The 22722-nt window shown below is 43.1% G+C and overlaps 1 protein-coding gene across 1 annotated transcript in view; it reads right to left on the bottom strand.

Annotated features, from left to right (window-relative positions):
* Positions 1-22722, bottom strand: part of MAPKAPK2 (MAPK activated protein kinase 2) — a 104145-nt gene that overhangs the window by 21731 nt on the left and 59692 nt on the right. Inside the window, exon 2 of the mRNA XM_063142906.1 lies at positions 662-801. Coding sequence (XP_062998976.1) covers positions 662-801 — 140 coding nt within the window. The remainder of the gene's footprint in view (positions 1-661; positions 802-22722) is intronic.

Below are 22722 nucleotides of genomic sequence, written 5' to 3'. Positions count from 1 at the left end.
TATGTTTCAACTCTGAGGACTCACTTATGGTATGATATTCCCTTTTCTTCTCCTGGATAAACCTTGTAAAGAAACCAGTAAGAGCAACATGAAGTCACATGCCTAGAATGTGCATTTAGCACTTTCCTCTTTGTACCCCCCAGGCTTTAAAAACAGGTGCAACTTTGGGAGATCCAAGGCAGTCCACATATTCATTTGCAGGTCATTCATTGATACCTTACTGAGTGGTGTGTCTGCATGGGTGAATTAGCCCTTGGACTCAAAGGCTGCATTCAGACAACACGATAGTCAATGCTGGAGTAATAATTAACTCGACAGTTCTTAACAGAACCACACATATACCCACAGTTTGAATACATGAAGTGGTGGGAGCCCAAGATTTCTCATGCAGTTTCTGGATTTCCTACCTCAAGTGGGCATCATGGCATTGGGCTAGATGGCCAACAGATGGCCAACAGACACCCCCCCCCTTTCCAACGTTGTGATATTGGATTACAAAGCTCTGAGTGAGTAGCGCTGAAATGCATAGAATCATAGAACCATAGAATAGCAGAGTTGGAAGGGGCCTACAAGGCCATCGAGTCCAACCCCCTGCTCAATGCAGGAATTCACCCTAAAGCATCCCTGACAGATGCTTGTCCCACCAATCAGCAACACTCACCATTCCATGACTATCAGGAGACATTTTCGACCCTGGTAAAGGTTTTCATAGACATCTATAATTTTCACGATATGAGGACACTGGGATGCCCTCCAGTGGAGCTCCACCTCCCTGCGAGCTTTCGGACAGTCTTGCAGCATCTAGAAAAGGGAAAACAAAAGGAAGCGTGAACCATTTCCCCTCACTTTCCTTCCATTAGTGCCCTTGCTGATATTATCTTTGACTACAACCATCATCATGCCAGGAATCATTACCCACAGGCTACTGCTGCATAGAATCTGCTTCACGAGAAGTCTCCTTTCCAAATTTGGATTTCACACAATCCATGACAAGAATACTTTAAAAAAAGAAAAAAGGTAGCATGCTGTCCTAATTTTGACATTTGCCATGTTCATAAGTGTGAGGCAGATCATGAGTTCCCTGTGATATAGGGCGGAATATAAACGTTTTAATAAATAAATAATAAATACAATGGTTCCATTTTACAGATTGACAACTGAAGCAGAGAGAAAGTGACTTACCTGAGACCAAGTAATGAGCGCATAGCTAAGAATGTAATTGAAGGTCTCTTGGGATTGAGGATAACACTAGCTATTGAAGGGGTGGGCAACCTGTGGTCCTGCAGATGTTGCTGGACTCCAGCTCTCATCATCCCTGACCACTGGCCATTCTGGTTGCGGCTGATGGGAGTTCCACTCCAATAACATCTGGAGAGCCACATGTTCCCCTTCCCTAACAAACCAATGTTCTGTGAACCCAATATATTGAACCCAATGTACTGAAGAGCCCATTTTGTATTTATTTCATTTATTACCTTTTACTGTATTTATATAGCCATAACACATAGTCTCTGAGGGTTTCACAAACAAATACAACACTGAAATGCAGCATAAAACAATACACAACTATTAAAATGAAAACACAATTCAAACATGGATTTTAAATGGAGAGACCCACACAGACAGGCATGTTATGTGATCTCTGACCGATAGCTGAATGTGTGAGCTGAACCCCATTTATTTATTACAATTCAATACCACCCAATAGCTAAAGCTCTCTGGGTGGTTCACATTGAATTTGACACAATATGAAACATCTTTTTTCTGGTTATGTATTAGCTATTTCATAAATACGCATTAAGAGATGAACATACAATGTGTGAACAGGATTCAATATTTTGTCATATTTAGATTTCTCCCACTCTATCCCAGGAGATTTAGGATAGGTTAATGTATACTCTTTCTCCCCACCCTCATGCTCAAATCCCACTCCGAGAGCTTCCCATACAAGCAGGGATTTGAATCTGTCTGTCAGTGGACAACTATGCTACGAAGGCTATAAGAATGGCCAGAGGAGGCATGTAAAGTAGTCAAATGTGCCACCTAGTGGTAGATGAGCACAACCTATCCTACTTGGGTTTGCCAGAGGACTCCAGATGCAGCCTGTTGGCGGTTAAGCGGTTATGTTAGGTATACAAATTCCAGCATGAATGTAATCTAAGAAATTAGGGAAGCAAACTGTTAAAATTACTGATTTTCTAACTACTGTTGTAGTTAGAAAAATGTTTAGCAAGCAAGAGACATGCTATTTGTAAAATTAAAATACCAGAGGAAAAATATTAAAGTCATTAGCAACTTGGGTGGTCAAATGCAAAAGAGGACAGGACCCCTACACCTTTAAAAGCAGCTTGTCATGCAAGTTACCCCTGCTACAATCCCCTCTTTTACATAACTATTAAAGGTGCAAGAGCCCTGTCTACTTTTCCATCATGCCATTCTAATGGCCAACCCTGACAGCAACCAAAACCACTAGAGAAAAGCCACATTGCAACTATGGAATAGTTTCATATACACTTGGAAAAGGGGGATTCTGACAGAAAATAAGGTGACTTGATACCTTCTCTAAGCACAAGAAAGTTGAACATCACTATGACCCAGCTCACACATAAAGACAGTCAACAGGCTGTCATGAATGAGCGGGAGAGATCGGACATGTTGTCTGCAACCCACCAACCACTTCCAATTTTACTTAGCAACTGGACCCAGCTCGCTGGGTTTTTTAGGGGCTAAAACAACCCAGTGGTTAGCCTATGTTTGTTGTTGAGTTAGTCACTGGGTTGTTTAGCTCCTAAACAACACAGCACTCTAGGTTTGGATGACATGCTAAGCAACCTATGATGGAGCCGATCATGAGCTGATGAATAAAAGCAGAAGTGGCAGGGATGCAGGAGGCAGCACGTCCACTTTCTCCTGCTTGTGCTTGTCAGCCCATGGATTGTTTAACCCATGGGCAGTTGTTACATGCAAAGTGGTCCACTGAGTGCTCTATTTGCACAAGATCTCCAAAGACTTTTGTTGCCAGTCAGTCAGAATGATGAAGAGGTAATGCCAGGAGTTACTTTGGAAAGGATTCAATGGTGTGCTCCTGCGAGCACTACAGATGTTGTATTAGCATAAACCACTGCTTGTGTGATGTAACTACCACACAGGGAAAGGCAGCCCTTTGCAGCCAAAGTTTGATGGTGACTCCAACATTTGGTGGGAAATTGCCGCTTTCCCCCAAATGCTCTAGTTACATTGCACAAACTGTGGTTTATGCTAGCACAAGGTCAAGCACCAGTGGTGGGATACCATGGAATACTGTAGCTTGTTAGTGGATCACCATCAGAAGCTGGATACTGAGGAAGAGGTTCCACCAGGGGTATCCAAGTGAAAAAGACAGTCGAGGGTGAAACACCCTCTTCTACACCTTCTATTAAAAATGCAGGAGCCCTGCCCTCTTTTTCACCTGGCCATGATAGGTTCCACTTTTTATTCCGTAACAGAATGATGTTTCAAAAATCTTAAAGATTTTTTCCCCCTACTCCCTGGAGAATGGAGTAAATCTGCTGTGGAACATCAGAGGACATTGTTGGGTTTGAGAAAGGATGGACCTTAAGTTGACTGGCCAAACTGCATATCTACACTTTGATGGGAAATAGGAATGTTTCATCCTTCACTCTGGACTGTTCCTTTAAAGCTAGGGCTCAAGTTATAGGGGTCCAAGTAGTGTCCCAGCCCCCTTAGCTTCTGTTTCAGAAAGCTACCAAAAAGATGGATTTGGCTAAAATTGGGCAGGGGGAGTCAAGGTGCAGGCTTGTGGATTTCATTAAATCCACCTGCCCCAAATTTCTCCCCATAATTTAAGCACTGTTTCCAAATTTTAAGGTTGGCAGGGCTCTTCAGTACGATGCTCTCTGCCCATTTGTTCAGTCAGTTAGCAGCTGCACAAAGGACAAGGAGCAGAGATCAGACCTTACTATAATAACATAAGAATTCAATCCTGGACTTTCATAGGCCCTTTCTACACCTAAGGATTATCCCAGGAAAATGGAGGGATCGTCCTTTCCTGCTCCCGGGATCCCCTGTGTGTCATTTGGATGCACAGGGATGATCCCGGGACGACCCTGTGATAAATGGCTGGTGTAGACATGCCCACAGACAAAAAGTCCCTTGTCTCTAGTGCAGATCATCAACCTACTGGAAATCACCTCTTGCCTTTGGGGAAAGTTCATTACTGAGCCTTTAGTGCCACCTCGTGGTACAGATTATTAATGCATCCTGTATCACAACATAACCTAGCCTTAATGGCATCAGATTACAGCTGGGGAAATCTAGGTTCTACTCCCTACTTCCTTGCAGCACAATCCTATATGTGACTACGGACTGTGGACCGCTTAGGGATTTAAATATCTTAAGTGGTATAAAAGTACTGTAATGAATAAAATAAATAAAATGCCTACTCAGAAGTAAGTACCACTGAGTTCAATGGGTTTTCTCCCAGGTAACTGGGTTATAGGATTGCAGCCGTAGTGATTTTCAGCCAGTCACTATCTCTACAGCCTAAACTACCTCCCAAGACTTTTGTGAGGATAAAAAAACACGGGGGGAGAACCACTTATTCTGCCCTGAGCTCCACAATGCCTGTGCCTCGAGGAGCCATTCCTTGAAGCACCACAGTGCTCAGGCCCTTCATCTTCCCTGATCCAGGAAGGCAATGGGTGGGTGAAGCCAGCTCAGGGCTTTCTTCGCCACTCACCAGTTTGAAAAGGCGAGGAGGGAACGAAGGCAGCTCCCATGCCTTGAGGAAGCCCTCGAGGCCCCAACTCAGGCTTTTGCCCACCCCTCATCTTCCCTGATCTGGGAAAGGTGAGAGGGGAGCAAAGCCAACCCTGAACTGAGCCACCAGCTCAAAGGGCATGCCATGATGGGGATGAAAATGCCCACCACCAGCCTCTGTAGATCTGCATGGATCAGCTGGGGAGGCAGGGTCTGGGAAGAATGAGTAAGAGTAAATGGTTTGTGTGTGAGAGAGAGAGAGTGAATGGTGTGAGTACATAACACAGAGAAGTTGATCCATCCCCTTGATCATTTTGGCTGCCTTTTTTCAGTTCTAAATAATTAGAAGTCAGCAGCAAATGGGGCCAACCTCATTCTTCACCCCTAACGCTACTGTTCTGCAATAGACTACTATTTGTCACCTTCTTATTCTGACACAGAATACATGGGCTTGCTTCACACATAACGACACCCCTGTGTATGGGCTGTTGTTGAATCGTGGGTTGCCGTTACATCTGGACCTTTCACTATGGTTTAATAACAAGTTTTTAACTACAAACAACCCAGAAAGAAAACCCATGGTTTGTTGTTGGATTGTGAATTATGGGTTGTTCATGGTTAGTGACCCCCAGTTAAGCCATAGTGCACTGTTGCACTAACGACAATCCATGAACACATAACCAATTTATACTCTGGGTTATTGTTATGTGTGAACCAATTCCATTCCTCAGCCTCTGAATAGAAACATTTTCAGTTTGTCCAGCAGGAGGAGCCCATTGCTTCAAACATGATGGTTTCCTTTCTTTCTCCTAGGAAATGTTTGTCAGCCAAGCGAGCCCTCTTCCTCCGCCTTACATTTGTGTGTGGCTAACAGTCTATTACCCTGTATGGGAGCATAAACAAGACCGCTTTAATTATACACAGCAGGCTTGTAAATACAGAGCATCAAGGTGTCTAAATTTGAAGCTGTTGTGGTCTGTCTGATGGAGCCTAGATTGGATGCAAATCACTTTGTGATTGTATCCAGGCTTTCCGCGCACTTAGCCTTTTCATTTTTTAGCAGCAGCCCACAGAAAGACAGTTTGATTCAATCTGTCATAAGGCAGGACAAGCCCTCACCCCCTTAAAGAAGAGAGGTTCCTTTCATACACACACTCACCTTAAATCCTTTGACCAATATTAACATTTGCCATGCATTATTGGCACAAATTGTCATTCAGCAACCATCGCTTCCCTTTCTGCATGGAATATAGCAGTGTTCCACAAACTGGTACCCTCCAAATTTATTGGATTACAACTCCCATCAACTCCAGCCAGCATGACCAATGATCAGGAGTCCTGGGAATTGTAGTCCAGCACATCTGTAGGGTATCAGGTTGTGGAAGGCTAGTAGATAGTGTTAAATTGGGGGACAACCCATAGCTGCCTGTTAGAGAAGACTAAACTGGGATAGACAGATCAAGGGTCTGCCTCATATATGCTTATCTATTTGTTGCATTTATATCCCATCTTTCCGTTAAGGAGCCCAAGGTGGTGCACATGACCTTCCTCCTCTCATAAGAACGTAAGAAGGGCCATGCTGCTCACACCATACTGGTCCAAGTAGTCCAGCATTCCATTCACATAGTGGACAACCAGCTCCTGTGGGAAGCCCATAAGTAGGACTTGCCTGCAAGAGCATCTCCCAGTTCATGTCCCCCAGTTTGGCATACTGCATCTGGTACTAGAAGTAGCATATAGCCATTGATAGCCTTCTCCTCCAGGAATTTGTCTAATCTGTTTTTAAATTGGTGGTATCAAATTCCATAGTTTTACTATCCATTTCATCCTATCAACCCTGCAAGGTAGGTTATGCTGACAGTCCAAAAATCACTGTTAGCTTCATAGCCAAGTCGGAATTAGAACCCAAGTCTTCCAAGTCCAATGCTCTAACCACTATGCCACACTAGCTCTAAAGCTTCATATGCTCGTGTGGAAATGAACATTTGGGGGTTAAAAAGAAAGGCCCCTCAAACAAAGAATAACAAATTCCCCACTATTGGCTTTATGACCCTAAATAGTAGTGCTTCCAACCTCTCTTTGATTAGCTACATCCAAAATCTGTAAAAGGTAGATTTAAGTAATTAGAGGATTTCATTACGCGTACATTTTGGTCATAAATTTAATGGGACAGTAAGCACTTGCCTTAGCTTCTCAGGACACAAAATGATAAGTCCTGCACTTCAAGGAGACAATGTCATAAACAGCTGGGAAGTCTCCAGCCTAAAATATCAGGCAACAATGTTGTAGCAGCATGCATCACAAACGCATGTGGAGCAATTGGTAAAATTACAGAAATAGTTGCTGCCAGCCAGCTTGGTTCTCCCTGTCCCCTCCCCTATTTTATGACAGTGAGAATATTTCCCATCCCCAGTTCCGCCAACACATGAACCCCTCAGATAATACTGTACAGTCCAAGAGTTTGCAGCTTATTTCCTTGGCCAGAGCCATTCTTAAGGAACTGCATCATCTCTAGCACTTAGGCTTATGCGCTGTCAAAGGGATTTGCTGTTCACACCAAGATAGCCTTAGCCAGAAAACTGCCATGGGGTGTTTCAGTGTTAGGTTCAAACAGCGACAGAAGCCTCCTTCTCACGAAGGCAGCAAACCTGTGTGTGAGCTTAGACTGCAAGTAGGAGGGGCTCAAATGATCAAATGTTCATCTCTTGACCAAAATAAATAAATAAAATCTCTCCACATAGAAAAGCACCATGTCAGGGAGCTTACGTTATACTCTTTTCGATGCTAGGTGAAGACCTTTTTATGCTTTTCATATTTTACCATCTTTGCCTTTTAACTTTCCTGTTGAAAACTGTAATTTAAATCTGTATTTTAAATCTCTGTATTGCTGTTTGGTTTGATTCTGGTTGTACTTTGATATTGTGTTTTCACATTGTGGTTTAAGTTTTATACTTTAAATGGTACTTTATGGTTTTGATTTTTGTGAACTGGCCATTGGGCGGTATAAAAATGCAATAAATAAATAGCCATCTACTGTAAACGTTAGCTGAAGGTAGAACTGCTCACCCTTGCAGTAAAAAGGTGACTCCCCCATCATCATCTTAAGTTATACTGCTGAAATAAAGGATGTATTTTTATGTGTTAGGGGTGTGAGCTGTATTCAGTTCCATTCTAATATTCAAAACGAATTTACTCTCATGCGAATTTATTAGAACCACAAAAGCCCTGTTGCAGAAGTGGTGGATTCCCTGAGTGCATGGGCACAACGGGATACTGCCCAGAATTCTTTAATTCTAAATGTATGTCTTTTCCACCAGGTTTCAGATGGTGCTGGATCTTGGGATTTCAGCAAAAACAAAAGTAGATCCTGCAAGCCTAAAGTCTGTCCATCACTGGTTTGACCATCCATGCAGCAATAGCTAATGCATGCATACAGTGCTCAATGGTCCTCTTTAGGACCCCTCCCCACCCATGTTTGAATGGGTAAGGTACTCTTTAAAATAAATAAAAATAAATGCACACCCATTGACTAAAGCGTGCAAATTTGCATTTGCCTAAAATGTGCATTTTAAAAGTGTAGGTTTTTCTAAAAGTGCACATTTTGCGAATGAGCATCACAAGCTTGGGAATGTGCAAGCCTTGCCTGCAAAATGTGGCCATTCACCTTCAGACACGCGAAGGGTCAAGTTCTGATCTTAAACGAATGGAAGGGAAATTCTTGTCTATCTCTAGGCCTGCAAGTGCTGTTTCAGTGCGATCATTCACAATGTAAGGGAGGGGGGTAGAGACAGGGCAAGCGCATTCTCTTGTTGACCAAACGACGACGGTGTTGCCTTTTTAATGTGCTTCAAACGTTTTGTTTAAAAACATGTCACTCCGCTGAAAGCAGAGGAAGAGGCTTCCCTGGAGCTCCAACTGCAACCAGCAATGCCAGACCAACAAGTCTATGACAGCTTGTGGAAAGAATGCAGCACGTGGCCACTGGAGTATGCCTGTGACAGAGCCAGCTACCAGGCATACACTCGGCACAGGGTTAAGAGAGGGAGAATGCAGGGCGCTGGCTGCAGCGAGGCACCAATCCCAACACTGTCAAAACCTGCGCATTGCACATACAGCAGGCGTGGGGGAGGAAGGCTCTATACCAATAAAGGCAACTGGGACTGTGGAATGCCTCACGGGCCAGGGAGGCAGAGTTCTTTGCTGCAAATGAAAGGCGGGAAAGAAAGAAAATGCTCCTCAGGAACTAGGGTTTATTCAAATTACCAAGGGATACATGCTTGAATGGGATTTAATCTGTTGTGCAATCGTTCCCTAAAGCCCCCATTCAGAGACAGTAAGTGTGATAGCCAGGGCTGTGTGTTCTCTTTTCAACTCAAAAATAAAATGATCGGGCAATACAAATCACACGTCAAAGAAATCTGAGAGCTGCATAAATCTTACACATCTAACAGGTTTGTATTTTCAGTTCAAATACTTTATACTAGTTCTGCTAATCATAGGGCAGTGCAGAAAATCATGCATGCAGGGCACTAATCTCAAGAAATCTCATTCACCCATACCTGTACCTTCCCAGCATATCTTCACAGTCACAAGGGCTAAAAACTGGGATTGGGATATTTTTTTCCCAATGGAAGCTGGATTTCTCAGACAGCTGGATTCTACACTCAGTTCCACATATATTAGCCCTCATGCCCTGTCGACCCACACACTGCATTGCCTTGCCAAACTGGAGATGAACTCCGTTTTCTCACATCAGAGCTATGCGTTTCCCACAGCAATGGACAAGTATCTACTGGAACAAAGGCAGAAAGGAAGTATTGCAAGAACAGTGGACCCTGCTATGAGAAATTGCTTAATGATCTAGCCCCGTTTAACCTAGTAAAAAGAAAAGTTAAAAACACACACACAAAGCAGTAATAGGATTGCATTCTATAAATATACCTGAAGGGCTAACACAGGTGTTAAAGGTTTTTTTTAGGTAAAGGACCACTATGATGGAGCTATGATGCATGGGCTAAATGAACCTGCCATAGTATTTGTTTTCCCATCAAGTGTGAAAGCAACTGCCTGGAGGTGAGCAGCTGAGAAGCAAATGGTAGCAGCTCAGCACCATGATAAGACTGAGCTACATTTCTTGGGCAAGAAAACCACAGCAAAACACTAGGGACAGCTGCCTTTGAGGCTCCCTTTTAAGCCTTCCAGGCTCCTCAACCGCAGTGATTAATTAACTAACCCATGACCTGCCAGGCATGAATGGGAGTGAGGCAAGTGCACTGCCAACTAAGATGTGTGCTCCTCAGTTCTGCTTTCTGTAAACAACCTATGATTGCCCCATTTGTAGGCTGTGAGCGTAACGGCCAAGCCTGGCCACCCTGGGCTGTTTAGAGTTAAGACATGGAAGAAGAGGGGGAAAGCACTGTGAAAAGGCTATGAGGAAAAGAAGAGGCTGGCTCTGGTGCTATAAGATATGAAAGGAGGATTTCTGTATTTTCCTTATCCAAAATGAAAAAAATTCCAAAAACTTTCAACTTAACTTTTACAAACGCTCAACGTTTTGGATCTGGAGATCCTTCGTCAGGAGCTGTACAACAAAACGAATTCCTCTTTGAAGCAACAGAGGCAGAATGAATACGACTACGGTCCTTAAAAAAATACCTAAAAGGTTTAAAATTGATAATCGCTTCAAAGAGGAATTCATTTTGTTGTACAGCTCCTGATGAAGGTTCTCCAGATCCGAAACGTTGAGCATTTGTACAAGTTAAGTTGAAAGTTTTTGGAACTTTTTCATTTTGGATAAGGAAAATACAGAAAACCTCCTTTCATATCTTATAGCACCAGAGCCAGCCTCTTCTTTTCCTCATAGCCTGTTTAGAGTTAACCCAAGAACAAATTGTAGACCTTCCCTTGTTGGGGCAACACAATAGTACCACATTAGCTGTCTCTTGTACCCCTCTCCTTGGAAGTGACAGACTGCAACGATCAGCTGCCATTGCACAGCATTGGTGGAGTCTTGGCCAGGCAGAACAGAAAATAGGTGCATTGTTTTGATATGCAAATCCATCTTTGGGAAGTGGGATTATGGAAGAACAGGATATAGTGGGTGGGACTCTATTATTTTTGGCACTCCTTGTATCTGACTTTGTGTTTCTAGGATCCTTGCATTGCGCATTGGATTTACAATCCTTAAAAAAAGCGAATTTAATCTCCTGCAGCCCCTGTGAATATGATAAGCAGGGTGTTCCCTCAAAGCAGTTCTGAATCTGATATGGAAACAGGAAACACTGGCACTATAAAAAGCAAAGGAAATAATAAAGTCATAAGAGGCTAGAGGAAGTCATTGCCTAGCCTCCCATGAACAGCCTGTGAAACTGGGAGATCCCCAGGCCACCGACCCAAAAAATATGACCTTTGAGTCTGAAGGCCCTGGTATTGGAATGATACTCTTGCTATTAATAGCGCACATGCCAAAGCTTGCTGCTTGGCCTTCCAGGCTTTTGAAAATGGGGCTGGGACTCTTATTAAGGGGATACGGCTGTCTCATTTATAGCCTCTGGCCGAGATCAGAGGTCATGCCAAAACATAATTTAGCATGATGAAAACAAGTAACAGAAAGCTTTGGGCTTATGTGCTCCCCTGTCCTGACTGCAACCACAGCAGATCCAGAGCCTCCTTGCTGCTTTGCTATTGTTATGTGTTATACCAACATTGTTCTCTGTCGCTCTCTCTCTCTCTCTCTCTCTCTCTCTCTCTCTCTCTCTCTCTCTCTCTCACTCACACACACACACACACACACACACACACACTACATAGCTGAAAGTCCATATTGGTGTAATGCCTTTATTAGGCCAACCAAAAAGTCACAAAGATGTGTGCAAGCTTTCAAGTTCTCTTCATCAGGTAAGACGTTGCAAAACCTGGAGAGGGTAGGGAACAGGGAAGGGGGGGGGAATCTGCCCATGGTGAAGTCATGGAGTGTCAGCATGATCAGTGTCCCAAGATGAAGAGAGGGATGAGGCGTCTGCAACCATTCAGATTATGCTCTAGCAAGTTACGTGGTTACAGGTTGGACCTGGAGCTGCCCTTACAAATGCTGAGAGTAATAAAGAGAGAAATGCTGCATCCCCCATTTCTGAAAATATAAAATCCATCTGTTACTCAGAACTGTCTCCATCCTGCTGCTGATTATACTACGTGCAGTTCCCTCCTGCCCCACTTCATCTTGATACTCTGATCATGTAGACACCATGACTTCACCATCAAATTAGATTTTCTTTTCCTTCCCTATTTCACGCCCCCATCGTAACCCCAACCTACTTCTGATAACATCTTGCCTGATGAAGAGCTCTCAAAAGCTTGTACATTTTCTATAACTTTTTGGTTGGTCTAATAAAGATACTACACTAATATGGGTGTTGGCATCCATATTAGTGCAATCTCCAATAGGGCTACCTTTGCTTTTTATATAAATAGTCCAAGTATCCCTTGCTTTGGGGAGGAGGGATGCCAGGCGTGTTTTAAGGGCCGCACAGATCCTTCACTCTGATCTGAGGGGAGAATACACCATTCAGTAAACTGAGACTAGCCTCACACCAGAAACAGTTTCATTGCAGTCAGATTCACTACAGAGTTCGTTTGGACAATGCTACCATGAGTGATTAATAAGCAGTTAGGCTCAAAGAATTAGACTTCAGGGAACCCATTTTCAAAGTGCTGCATCAGGTAGGCTAACCACTGTTAATCCCTCACGTAAGAGCGACCAGCATTAAGGCCTTTAATTCAGCACTGCAGACCATTAATTAAATATGCCACAGGTCACTGTGCATAAAAGCCACTCTATGAAATCGCTTAAGAGTCAGCTTTGTCAAAGCTACAAAGTGAAATGTGGTTCAGTGGTTACAAAAGGGCCAGAGAGGCTGAAAAAGATCACGCTGTCTTCATCCTTTTCATTTAACTTCCCCCTATCCTATCTAGAGGATTCAGAGAATGTTACAATGTGTTCTTATTCTAGTGCCATCATGCCCAAACCTAGTACAATTACTTATTGATCTGCATTAGCTCTCAGGTTCACTTCAGGCTTAAGCAAGTCACTCAGGATCAGTTTCATACAATGTGTGTGTGTGTGTGTGTGTGTCCATGTGAACAATCCTGATCTTTCTTGGCTGTGCAGGCATTCACATAGACTAGTGTAAGGTGTGGGCTGGGCAATCGAGGATATGGCCCAGAGTGATTCACATCATCACAGTGGCATGTTTTCAAAGAGATTACTGCCAGGCTGAACCAGGTACAAACATGTGGTTCATATATTATATCGTCTGTGCAAGCATATGCCTGGATCTCTTGCGCAGAATAAATGTGTTGTGTGAATTAGCTCAGCAGTCTTGAAGAGGCAATTCCTGAATGCTTACCCTGTCTTTACTGACAGGAATAGCAATTGAGGGAAGTCGCTGTCTCAAGGCACTGGGGCGGGGGGCGGAGCTTTAAATCTCCTCTCCCCACCCTCACTTCAATGTGACTGGATATGAGCGAATGTGTAATATAGGTTTTTTTATGTGGGTGTACAAGAGAGAAAGGAAGTAGCCTGCCCACTTTTTGCTTGAGGCTCGGACAGTTCAGCTGCTGAGCTGTTGCCATCTCATACATTTTAGACAAAATATGGCACTTCCTCTAGTTTTTGTGTTTTTCTTTAAAGAGCTACTTAGAGAAGACACAGCAATCAATATTTGCCTGTTAGAAAAGTCAAAAGACAGGAAATAATACAATTATCTTTTCCCATAAAGAGAAGAAAATAAGAACATACACCTGCCTTCAAGAGGTTACTCAAAAGTTCTTTTGAAAGTCAGTAAGGCATAGAGCAAGATATATTAGTGAGAGGAATGTTTGGGCATCAGTAATTGGTCCTCTAAGCATAATCATAGACATTTTCTTCAACAGTAAGGAGTGCCACATCCCACCACCATGTATACAAGGTAGGGCTTCAGCCCCAGCACCTTTCTTTAGAGATCAACAACTCCCACAACTGGCTCCCCAAATCTGAAGTTCAAATAAAACAAATGCTTATGCCTCCCTCTTATTTCCTGTTTGTGAAGGGAATGAGGAACAGTCCCACCCAAGAACAGAAGGGACCAGAGAATAACCCTCAATGGCAAAGTTGCCATAGCATTACTTGCTGTTTTTCAGGAATATGCTCTCAGCCCAAAATTCAAACTAGGCAATATCAGCAGGATCGTGACTACTGAGCCACATCAATGCTATTATCTTTCAGTCAAGGTTTTTCTTGGAGAGGGTGGCAGCTCAAGCTGCAAAAGCATTGAAAATGAAGGAAAAGACTCCCATTTTGAGATTAATTGGCTTTGAAGCATACAGACATAGCCCTGTTCCTAGTTATAAAACCAAGACGATTTTTTGTAAGTAAAAGTTGAACAATTATGAACAAGCCAGAACCAGAAGGAAGTGCAATGTGGTTGTAAGGGCGTTTCGTAATCACACAGTTGCTTTGCACGTCATCGAAAGCCAAGGCTGCTGCCTGAAGTGAAGAATAAAATGACGCTCCTCCATTCCACATACAAATGTCAAACGGAGTGATGCTTGAATCCTACTTCAACCATAGCTATCAGACAATATCCTCCACCACACCTGAGGGCAGCAAGATAGCTTAGGGGATACAGAGCAGGCTCTGAAGGACCCACAGCTCTATCCTCATACACCTCACTGGTGCTCTGGGTCATCTGCCATTTGAGGCAGCCACTTCACTCTGCCTATTGGAAGGGCCGACCCTGTGATAAGCCAGAATTGCAGAGAATTGTAGCTTACTGTAAGTGAGATGAGTGCACTGGCCAGGCTCTTCCTAGCTAAACAACCCAGAATAACAACCAAGATCTCTGGCTTGTTACTCTCTACCAAACCAGAACAACATGCCAAAGGTTCTGGTTTGGACATTAGACTAAAGAAACCAGACATGGAGGTTTCCTGGTCCATGAAACCATTCCAGCTGGAAGGAAGAATCAAGCACAAGCAATTGAGGAGTCTGCACCAGCATGCTTGCTTGTTCACAATCCAGAATTCTCAGCAATTCTGGCTTACCATGCTCCACCCAATGTGGCCAAGGCTCACTCCACAGCCACTAACAGAGTCACTTTACCCAAATCTAAGCAACAAATGTACATTGGTTTTATACAAATTTAACTCTCATGGCTTCACGCTAAGAATCCTGGGAACTGTAGTTTGGTGAAAGTCCTGGAAACTGCATTGGAGTCCAATTCCCCTCCAACAGAACTACACCGTGTTAGAGTCGTACCCCTTCCAACAGAACAGCACTTCCAAGAGTTTCTTGGAGATAGAGAATAACTATTAAACTAATTTAAATATGCAGTGCACTTCTGCCCCTCTCCCCCCCACCACACACCTCATTTTAGTTGTTTATTTGCATTGCCTCAGGAAACACAGAAGTGGTTCTGCATCACTGAGGCTTCTCTTGTCCAGTCTCTCTGTTGCATTATCTCATTTTTCAACACCTCTGGATTCCATTACAGCCCCAGCACACTCTTTATCTCACAAGCTTCCGGATGTAACTGAATTCTACATGGATAGCGATCTTGCCAATGAGGTCCCTGCCAATCTTGTTCCCATTTTTAGACTGTCTTCTGATGCCTCAGCCCCAGGTCAGTCATTTTCCACTGGCCCCTCCCCAGCCCCAGAGCACTCTGAACACACTAGGTCACAAACAAGCAAAAGTCAAGGAAGGGTGTTTCAGGAGAAGTCATGGGAGAGACCGCCTTCAGTGGAAACCACAGACCACATCCTTGACAACAAAAGCACAGGCATGGCCAGCTTCAGACTGATTCATCATGCTCCGTGGGCCAAGCCACTCTTTCCCAAGCCTTAACATCACCAGCAGGGAGCACCAGCAGTGACCTTCACTTAACTTGGCAATGCTGTTGTATTTTTTACAGTCATGGCACTAATTCCTCTAAGTTCCCTCAGGAAGACTATGGATAAAGACATCTCTAAGCTTAGGCTTCCAAGGGCCTTGCTGAAGCACAGAAATGTGTAGGAAAAGTGATACTTGTTCTGTTTCCATCTTCGCCCCTTACCCACTGTCTCACTTTGACAAATCCTTTCCCACCTTCCATCTTGTATCTCTAAAGCATGGACATCCTCTTGCTACAGATAACTTGATAGGCTCTAGTAAGCAATGAATGAGGCTGAAAATTAGCCAGGCTGAACAAATGTGTCTGAGCTGTGGAACATGGATGTGTTGCTTACACTTCCTTCTGAACTCTCACAGCTCCTACATTGTATGGAGCCATATGTTTTCATACATGAATAATATAAGTATATATAAACTGCACTTTTTGGAATTCTCAGAGTGCTTCACATACCTACTTTCAGAAAACTTTAAAACAAACCTATCAGACAGGTCAGTGTTTTATTCCCATATTACAGTTTGGGAGGAAAGGTGCTTTGGAAATAGTGTGGGAAAGGGGTCAATGTGTGGCCCTCCAGATGTTGGATGGTAACTCCCCTCACCATTAGCTAGTCTGGTGAGGGCTCATGGGCTCATGGGAGTTGCAGTGCAACATCTGGAGGGCCATAAATTGCCCATCCTGACATATAGGATGCATCCAGATATTCATTCAAGCTATTGTTTACTGTGATGAGAAGCAATGAGCCATGGGCTCATTATTATTATTATTATTATTATTTATTTATATAGACGTGCAAAGCAACTGTGTGATTACGAAACGCCCTTACAACCACATTGCACTTCCTTCTGGTTCTGGCTTGTTCATAATTGTTCAACTTTTACTTACAAAAAATCGTCTTGGTTTTATAACTAGGAACTTTGTTCCTTCTGGTTTAGCATTCCATCCAATGCAGATGAACTGTGGTTAATCTAATTACGACTTGTTTAAAATAAGCCAACTTCAAACCATGGTTTATGAAGTTGGCTTCTTTCTCAAGAAGTTGAGAACTAGGGGCTATAAATGAGACAGGCTTATTACCAACACTGCTATATTCACATTATGCACTTCTGTCTATACAACCAGGTCAGTTGGGACATAAATGACCCAGCAACAAAATGGAATGTACCAAGTGTCAGAAATAATGGTGGAAATGCAGGAAGGGGAAGAGAAATGACAATAGTGAAGATTGATGGTACGCTCAAAAAAATAATACAACAAGGAAGCAGCTGCTGAAGGTTTAGCTCATTCCATCTCTGCTGTTCTGTTTCCAGCACTTGATTATACTGCAATCATACCATTGGTGTTCCACATGTGGAGACAACTGAGGAAGAAGACAGGAGAAAACCAACAACAAAGTCCTGAAGGGATCTGATATTATCCCACAATCAATGGCTTTATGCTTAGAGGAAATCTCTAAATACTTACAATGGCCAAGGCCACCACTTTGCCCTTACCTAACTGTAACATTTGCACAAGCAGCTGGGCCACATTCTGGCTTCCTGTTTCTCCGGCTGCTGCATAGATGGATTCACCAGATGCTGTGCTTTGTAGCACCAGCTGTTCTATCCAGTGTGTCCCCTACAGTTTACAAGGCCTTGTAGTATTGTTTGCTTTTCTCCCATTCATAAAAAGTATAATTTCGTGATTGCAGATGCAAAGAACAACCTCACATCTCAGGAAGAGGAAAGTTGCTAGCACCCAGGCCCATTTGTCATTCAGCATTATTTCCTGCATAGAAATAAGTATTTGAGATAAGAAACTCGGAAATGAGAAACCATGTGCACTGTCACTGCTGAAGTGTGGGGCATGTTTATTTTGCCCAGAATATAGATTCATGAAGCCACTATCTATAAGATGACTTTCAGGTGGGCAGAGGCCTCAGATTGCTGGAAATGCTCTTGTGGACCAGTCGGATGCATCTTGAAAGCAGCTCCTTTTCAACACTTCAATTACTTAGATTGGTGAGATAATGTGGAAAACTGAATATTTAAAGTGCACTATATAAATGCTAAGAATTAGTAGTAGTAAGTGCAAGATACAGTCCTAAAGTAGCATTTAGACTGCCCTGATCCTCATAAGAGCCTGCTGAAATTTGTGGCCTTGACATACATCATGTGCAATGTCTTGGGTGGCTTGCCACATGCATCCTACTGGTTGTGTGGACAGTTCCACACCAGCAGTGGATGGCTCCAGGAACATTTGAAACTAACCTCTAGAGAAACATTCAATGAAACCTCTCCATGCTATCAGGAGAATCCATATGGCACCTGGCACTAGATATTATAGTCAAGGCATGAAAAGGCACGTCAAGGCATGGAGGTTTGGGTGTGGCACGTACCTGCCTCCACTCCACTATGAGGCCAAGCCAACTGGAAGTGAGTACAGCTGGGGTGGCAGGGCTTGTGGTGGCAGCTGGTCATCCGGTGGTGTTCTGCCCCCTCGGCTGGGATTTAAATGCCGAGCAAAGCAAGTGGCAGCAGCAACAGGGACAGTAGAAGTGGCAGCATCAGCCACTTAACAGATGTTAGGCGAAGCAATGAGGAAGGGGGAGCTTTCAGATTGTTTGACTGCACTGATAGAAGGCAATGGAGTTCAGAGAGTTTGCATTCAGCACTCCAGCTAAGTTTGAAAAAGGAGAAAAGCGTAAACTCAGCACTCTTTGGAATGGGAGAGAAAAAGCAATTGCATAAACAGTTGAAGCTGGAGGGGCTATGTCAAAGTATTAGAGTTAGTTAAAACACCTGCAAGAAAGTCCCATTGATGAGCCAGGCTTCTTAACTGTGCTGGAAGAGTGAGAAGGGCCTCCACACACTTCCTCTGAGTTAAAGAAGGAGAGGTGAGCTCTGAGGGCTTTTTGTTCAGACTAAAAGCTTCCATACCACCACCACACCCGGCCCCACTTTCGGGAGAAAAATCTGATCTATGGGTAGAGCTGCCCACAGGGAAAAGGCCCTTGCTGCCCCCCATTTCCTTTCCTACCTAATAGCACTGGGGAGTGCTCAGAGTGGGGCTTCTGTTAAACCTTTGACACTGCTTTGACAGGCATGGCAGGCTCCAGTGCCATGGGAAATGCCAGGAGAGAAATGAGGGTGGGTGAGGCTTCCACCAGGCTCTAGAGCAGCCTTCCCCAACATGGTGACCTCCAGATGTTTTGGACTACAAACCTCATCATCCATTACCATTGGCCATGCTGGCTGGGGCTGATGGGAGTTGTAGTTCAAAACATCTTGAGATCACCAGGTTGGAGAAGGCTACTGTGGACAATGGCATTGATATGTTTTAGCATCTGTGGTTTAATGGAAGCCCCACTGACTGCTACCAGATAAATTGGTGACATGGTAGCAGAGTGGGCTTAAAGTAGGCAGCCTACCACAGTGGGTAAGGGTAGAGAGGTCTCTAGGATTCATTAGAAGACATGTAATTCCCCTGTTCAAAGGACATTTGGCATGGGGTGGGGGGACTCAGTTGAAGCATGCCTGTGAATCATCAGGTGGAATGTTCAACAAGCAAATATTCAGTAAAGGATTTCCTGCAATGTGTATCCAATAATTAAACCTAGCAGGTAGGGGAAGTTTATTTTCACGTTAACCTATGTGACATATTTGAGAACAGATATACCAGATTTCAAAGAGGCAAGAGGACAACATATTTGTAATACGCAGAGAAAGAAACCTGGTGTTAAAGACAGGAAAATACATCTTCACTTGAAGGAGCAGTATGTTTAAATAGTCAACTTTTACACCAGTCATATTCTTCGTAATGAAAATGAATTCCAAAATATGGTACCAGATCTTTCCTATGATGCCCACAACGTTGGCTTCCCAAGCCCCCACCTGCAGTCTGAAGTGATACAGGCCAGACGTATGTTCTTCTCTCTGTTTGCAAGAACGTGTTCTTACTGCAAGAGCACCGAAACACTGGAACAGTTACGATTACTTAATGCAAGTACTGACGGATTTCCAATCTATATCACTTTCGTAAGCACTCACTCATGAACCATTCTGTCCTATTCTCACATTATTCTGCGATTTTTAAAAATCTGCATGAAAGTTCTCATTTAAAAACAGATTTAAATGTGTATTTTGAGTGCATTTTCTCTCCAAACACGTTTCTAAACTCATTTTTTTCTTCTCAATATGCACATTTTAAATGTGTGTGTGTGCTGAGAAATGCATCTCAACATCTGGAGAACTACAAAATATGATGGTGGCTATTTCTGACCTGTGCATTCATTTGGGAGGTACAGATCAACCCAGTTAATTTCAAAATTCACAAATATCAAATTCGTCAAGTATCCCTAAATGCAGGTCTGTTGGGGATAACACTGGCTGCCAGCATTCTGACAGCATTCTGACCTGCTTCTCACCCTCCTGGGCAGCTAGAAATAAGAGGTAAGGCATCTGCTAACTCACAATGTTGTATTGCTCCTGCCTTCATGAGACCATTTAAGAAATATACTTCAACGGGATAAGTTAAAGGATGGGGCATCTCCTTGGCCAGCACTTGGTGGGGGAATAATAATAATGATAATAATAGGCATTCCAGATGTTGTTATTATTATTAGAGTATTTTATAGTGTTTCAGGATGTTCAAGGCACTTCACATACATTATCTTGTTGTAATCCTTGCAATCCTGTAAATTATTATTATTATCCCCATCTTGCAGATGGAACACTAAGGCTGAGGGGGGAGTGGCCACCTAGTAAGTTCATGGTAAGTCACCTAGTCAGATGGTAAGTCACCTAGGCAAGCTTCAAACTGGAGATTTCTAGAATGTGTAGCCAAGTCTCTTAGCTACAGTGCCACAACACTCCAGAAAAATAGATATGATAATTAGCTTGATTCACACTTGTCAGTAATTTGTGCCATTTGTACACTAATGTTAAGATGTTGATGATGGCAAACATCTGAATAGAAGATGGAGGTTTCATAAACACGTGCACCAGGGCTGGACGTGCACTAGGGAGCCAATTGTGGTTTCCCAGAACATGCCCACACAGGTCTAGAAATATGTATCTGCCCTTCACACTTTATGTAGCTCACCACAGCAAAGACTGAGCTACGTTCAGCAAACATGACCACTGAGCAAAGTGTGAATCAGCCTGTGCACGTCTGCTGCAAGAAAAGAAGCTGAATTCTGATCCCCAGAATCTCCATGTGACATCTGTCCAGAGGCAATGCTATTTTCACGTGTGTACAAAAGAGGACATGCCACCAGAGTCGCTGATCTAACCTGGGTTTCACCACAACCAAGCTATGAGTTTACAACACTTCACCTAGCTTGATTCCATCCTCTGTTAAAACATTACCATAAATGGAAGCGACATTTCCCAATGACATGGTGCGTAGCCAAGATACAGAGGAGGTAATAAAAGCTGCCATTTAGTAATTGGGAAGAACTTGTCTTTAAGAGTAAGCACAATACTTGCACAACCTTTTGAAATTCTGAATATTGGACTACTTGGTGCATCCAAAATAAGGCAGATAAGGAGGCATCTGTAGCCACATTTGCTATAATCTTGAGATCTACAAAGACAGAAATCACACATCCACATCTCCATCAATTCCATGAAACAACTTCAGTTTCATTGATATTTATCCTTTCATTCAAGGAAATGATGAGTGAATTTATTTATTTATTTATTATTAATTTATTGCATTTCTATACCACCCAATAGCCAAAGCTCTCTGGGCAGTTCACAAAAATTAAAACCATTCAAAGCATAAAACAACAGTATAAAACCATGATACAAAACACAATATAAAAGCACAACCTGGATAACCAGTGAAGCCAAAGTTTTCTTCATAGGACAGAGGTGTCCAAGAGAAAGAGTCTAAAAGTTTTTGTTTTGTTTTTTAAAAGCAGCATAGCAGAATTTCCTTTAAAATATAGTATACGTTTAGAATTTCACAGACATAAAGAACAGCTAAAGTATTCCTCGCCACATGTGGGGAGGCAATAAATGGAATGGCTATGGCATGCCTAAATTCTCAAGCCTGAAGCCTGGCCACCTGTGGTGCAACGTACTGCCAGCCCAGCTAGTAAGAAATCTTTAAAATGCAGCTGTTTGAAACTTAATGTAGATGGGTCCAAAATAAGCCCACGCATGGCACATAAGAACTCTTGCTGACGAACATCTAGTAGTTGAAATACTCTGTATATTTAGCGGAGGGAGCAGAGGTTCATATACGTCACTGGTAAGTCCACAATATTGACAAGGGTTCTGCTGTTGTGCTCCTGTGTGCAGCAGTCAAGCTGTGAAGCACACCCTCCTCAAGGTGCACATGGAATGCAGGGCATCCAGAAGCCCTCGGCCAAGTAGGGCATCTGCTGGGCATTTTATTCAAACACGCAAATGGTCACTCTTCCAGAATGACAGATGTGGCAGCTATTCAGCCTTTTCAGATGAGAACAAAGGCCCTCTCCAGAAGCACAAAGGCAGAAAGTGAGTTGTGCTTAAATAGGAGCCACCTGCCAGGGGGGCCTTGCCTGCTCCCACCCTTCACTTAGCAAAACCTGCATCTCTGCCTTGAAAACAGCTGGTGTAAACAAGGGAGCGCTTCCGTCCAAGCTGTGCTTCATAACAAAACACATTAGTCATTATATATAAATTCTAAGTCCTCTGCTATCAACTCCCACCACTACCAATCTTGTTAAAACAAACAAAACTACACGTCACTACCTCAAAAAGGTTAACAAGAACATTTTGGGGTGGGAGGGAAGATTAAGAATACAAATAGCCACTGAAGGCACATTATGACATCCACTTCAATCCAAAGCATGACCAAGGAGGTAGGGGAGAGAATCACAATGTGATTAAGTGACTAGGTTAAAACTTTTGACTCAAAATGCAACACAGAGGTGGCTCTGACAATCAATATGTATGCAGTACTTCTCCCCACTTGGGAAATCAGAGCATGAGGTGAAGAATAGTTATGCTTTAATCTATGGTTCTGTGATCTTGACATTTTTTTATTTATTTGAAACATTTTTTGGCCA

This window comes from Elgaria multicarinata, chromosome 1 (genome assembly GCF_023053635.1).
Source record: "Elgaria multicarinata webbii isolate HBS135686 ecotype San Diego chromosome 1, rElgMul1.1.pri, whole genome shotgun sequence".
Taxonomy (NCBI): domain Eukaryota; kingdom Metazoa; phylum Chordata; class Lepidosauria; order Squamata; family Anguidae; genus Elgaria; species Elgaria multicarinata.
Note: the sequence above shows the minus strand (reverse complement) of the source record. Positions and strands in the feature narration are given on the sequence as shown.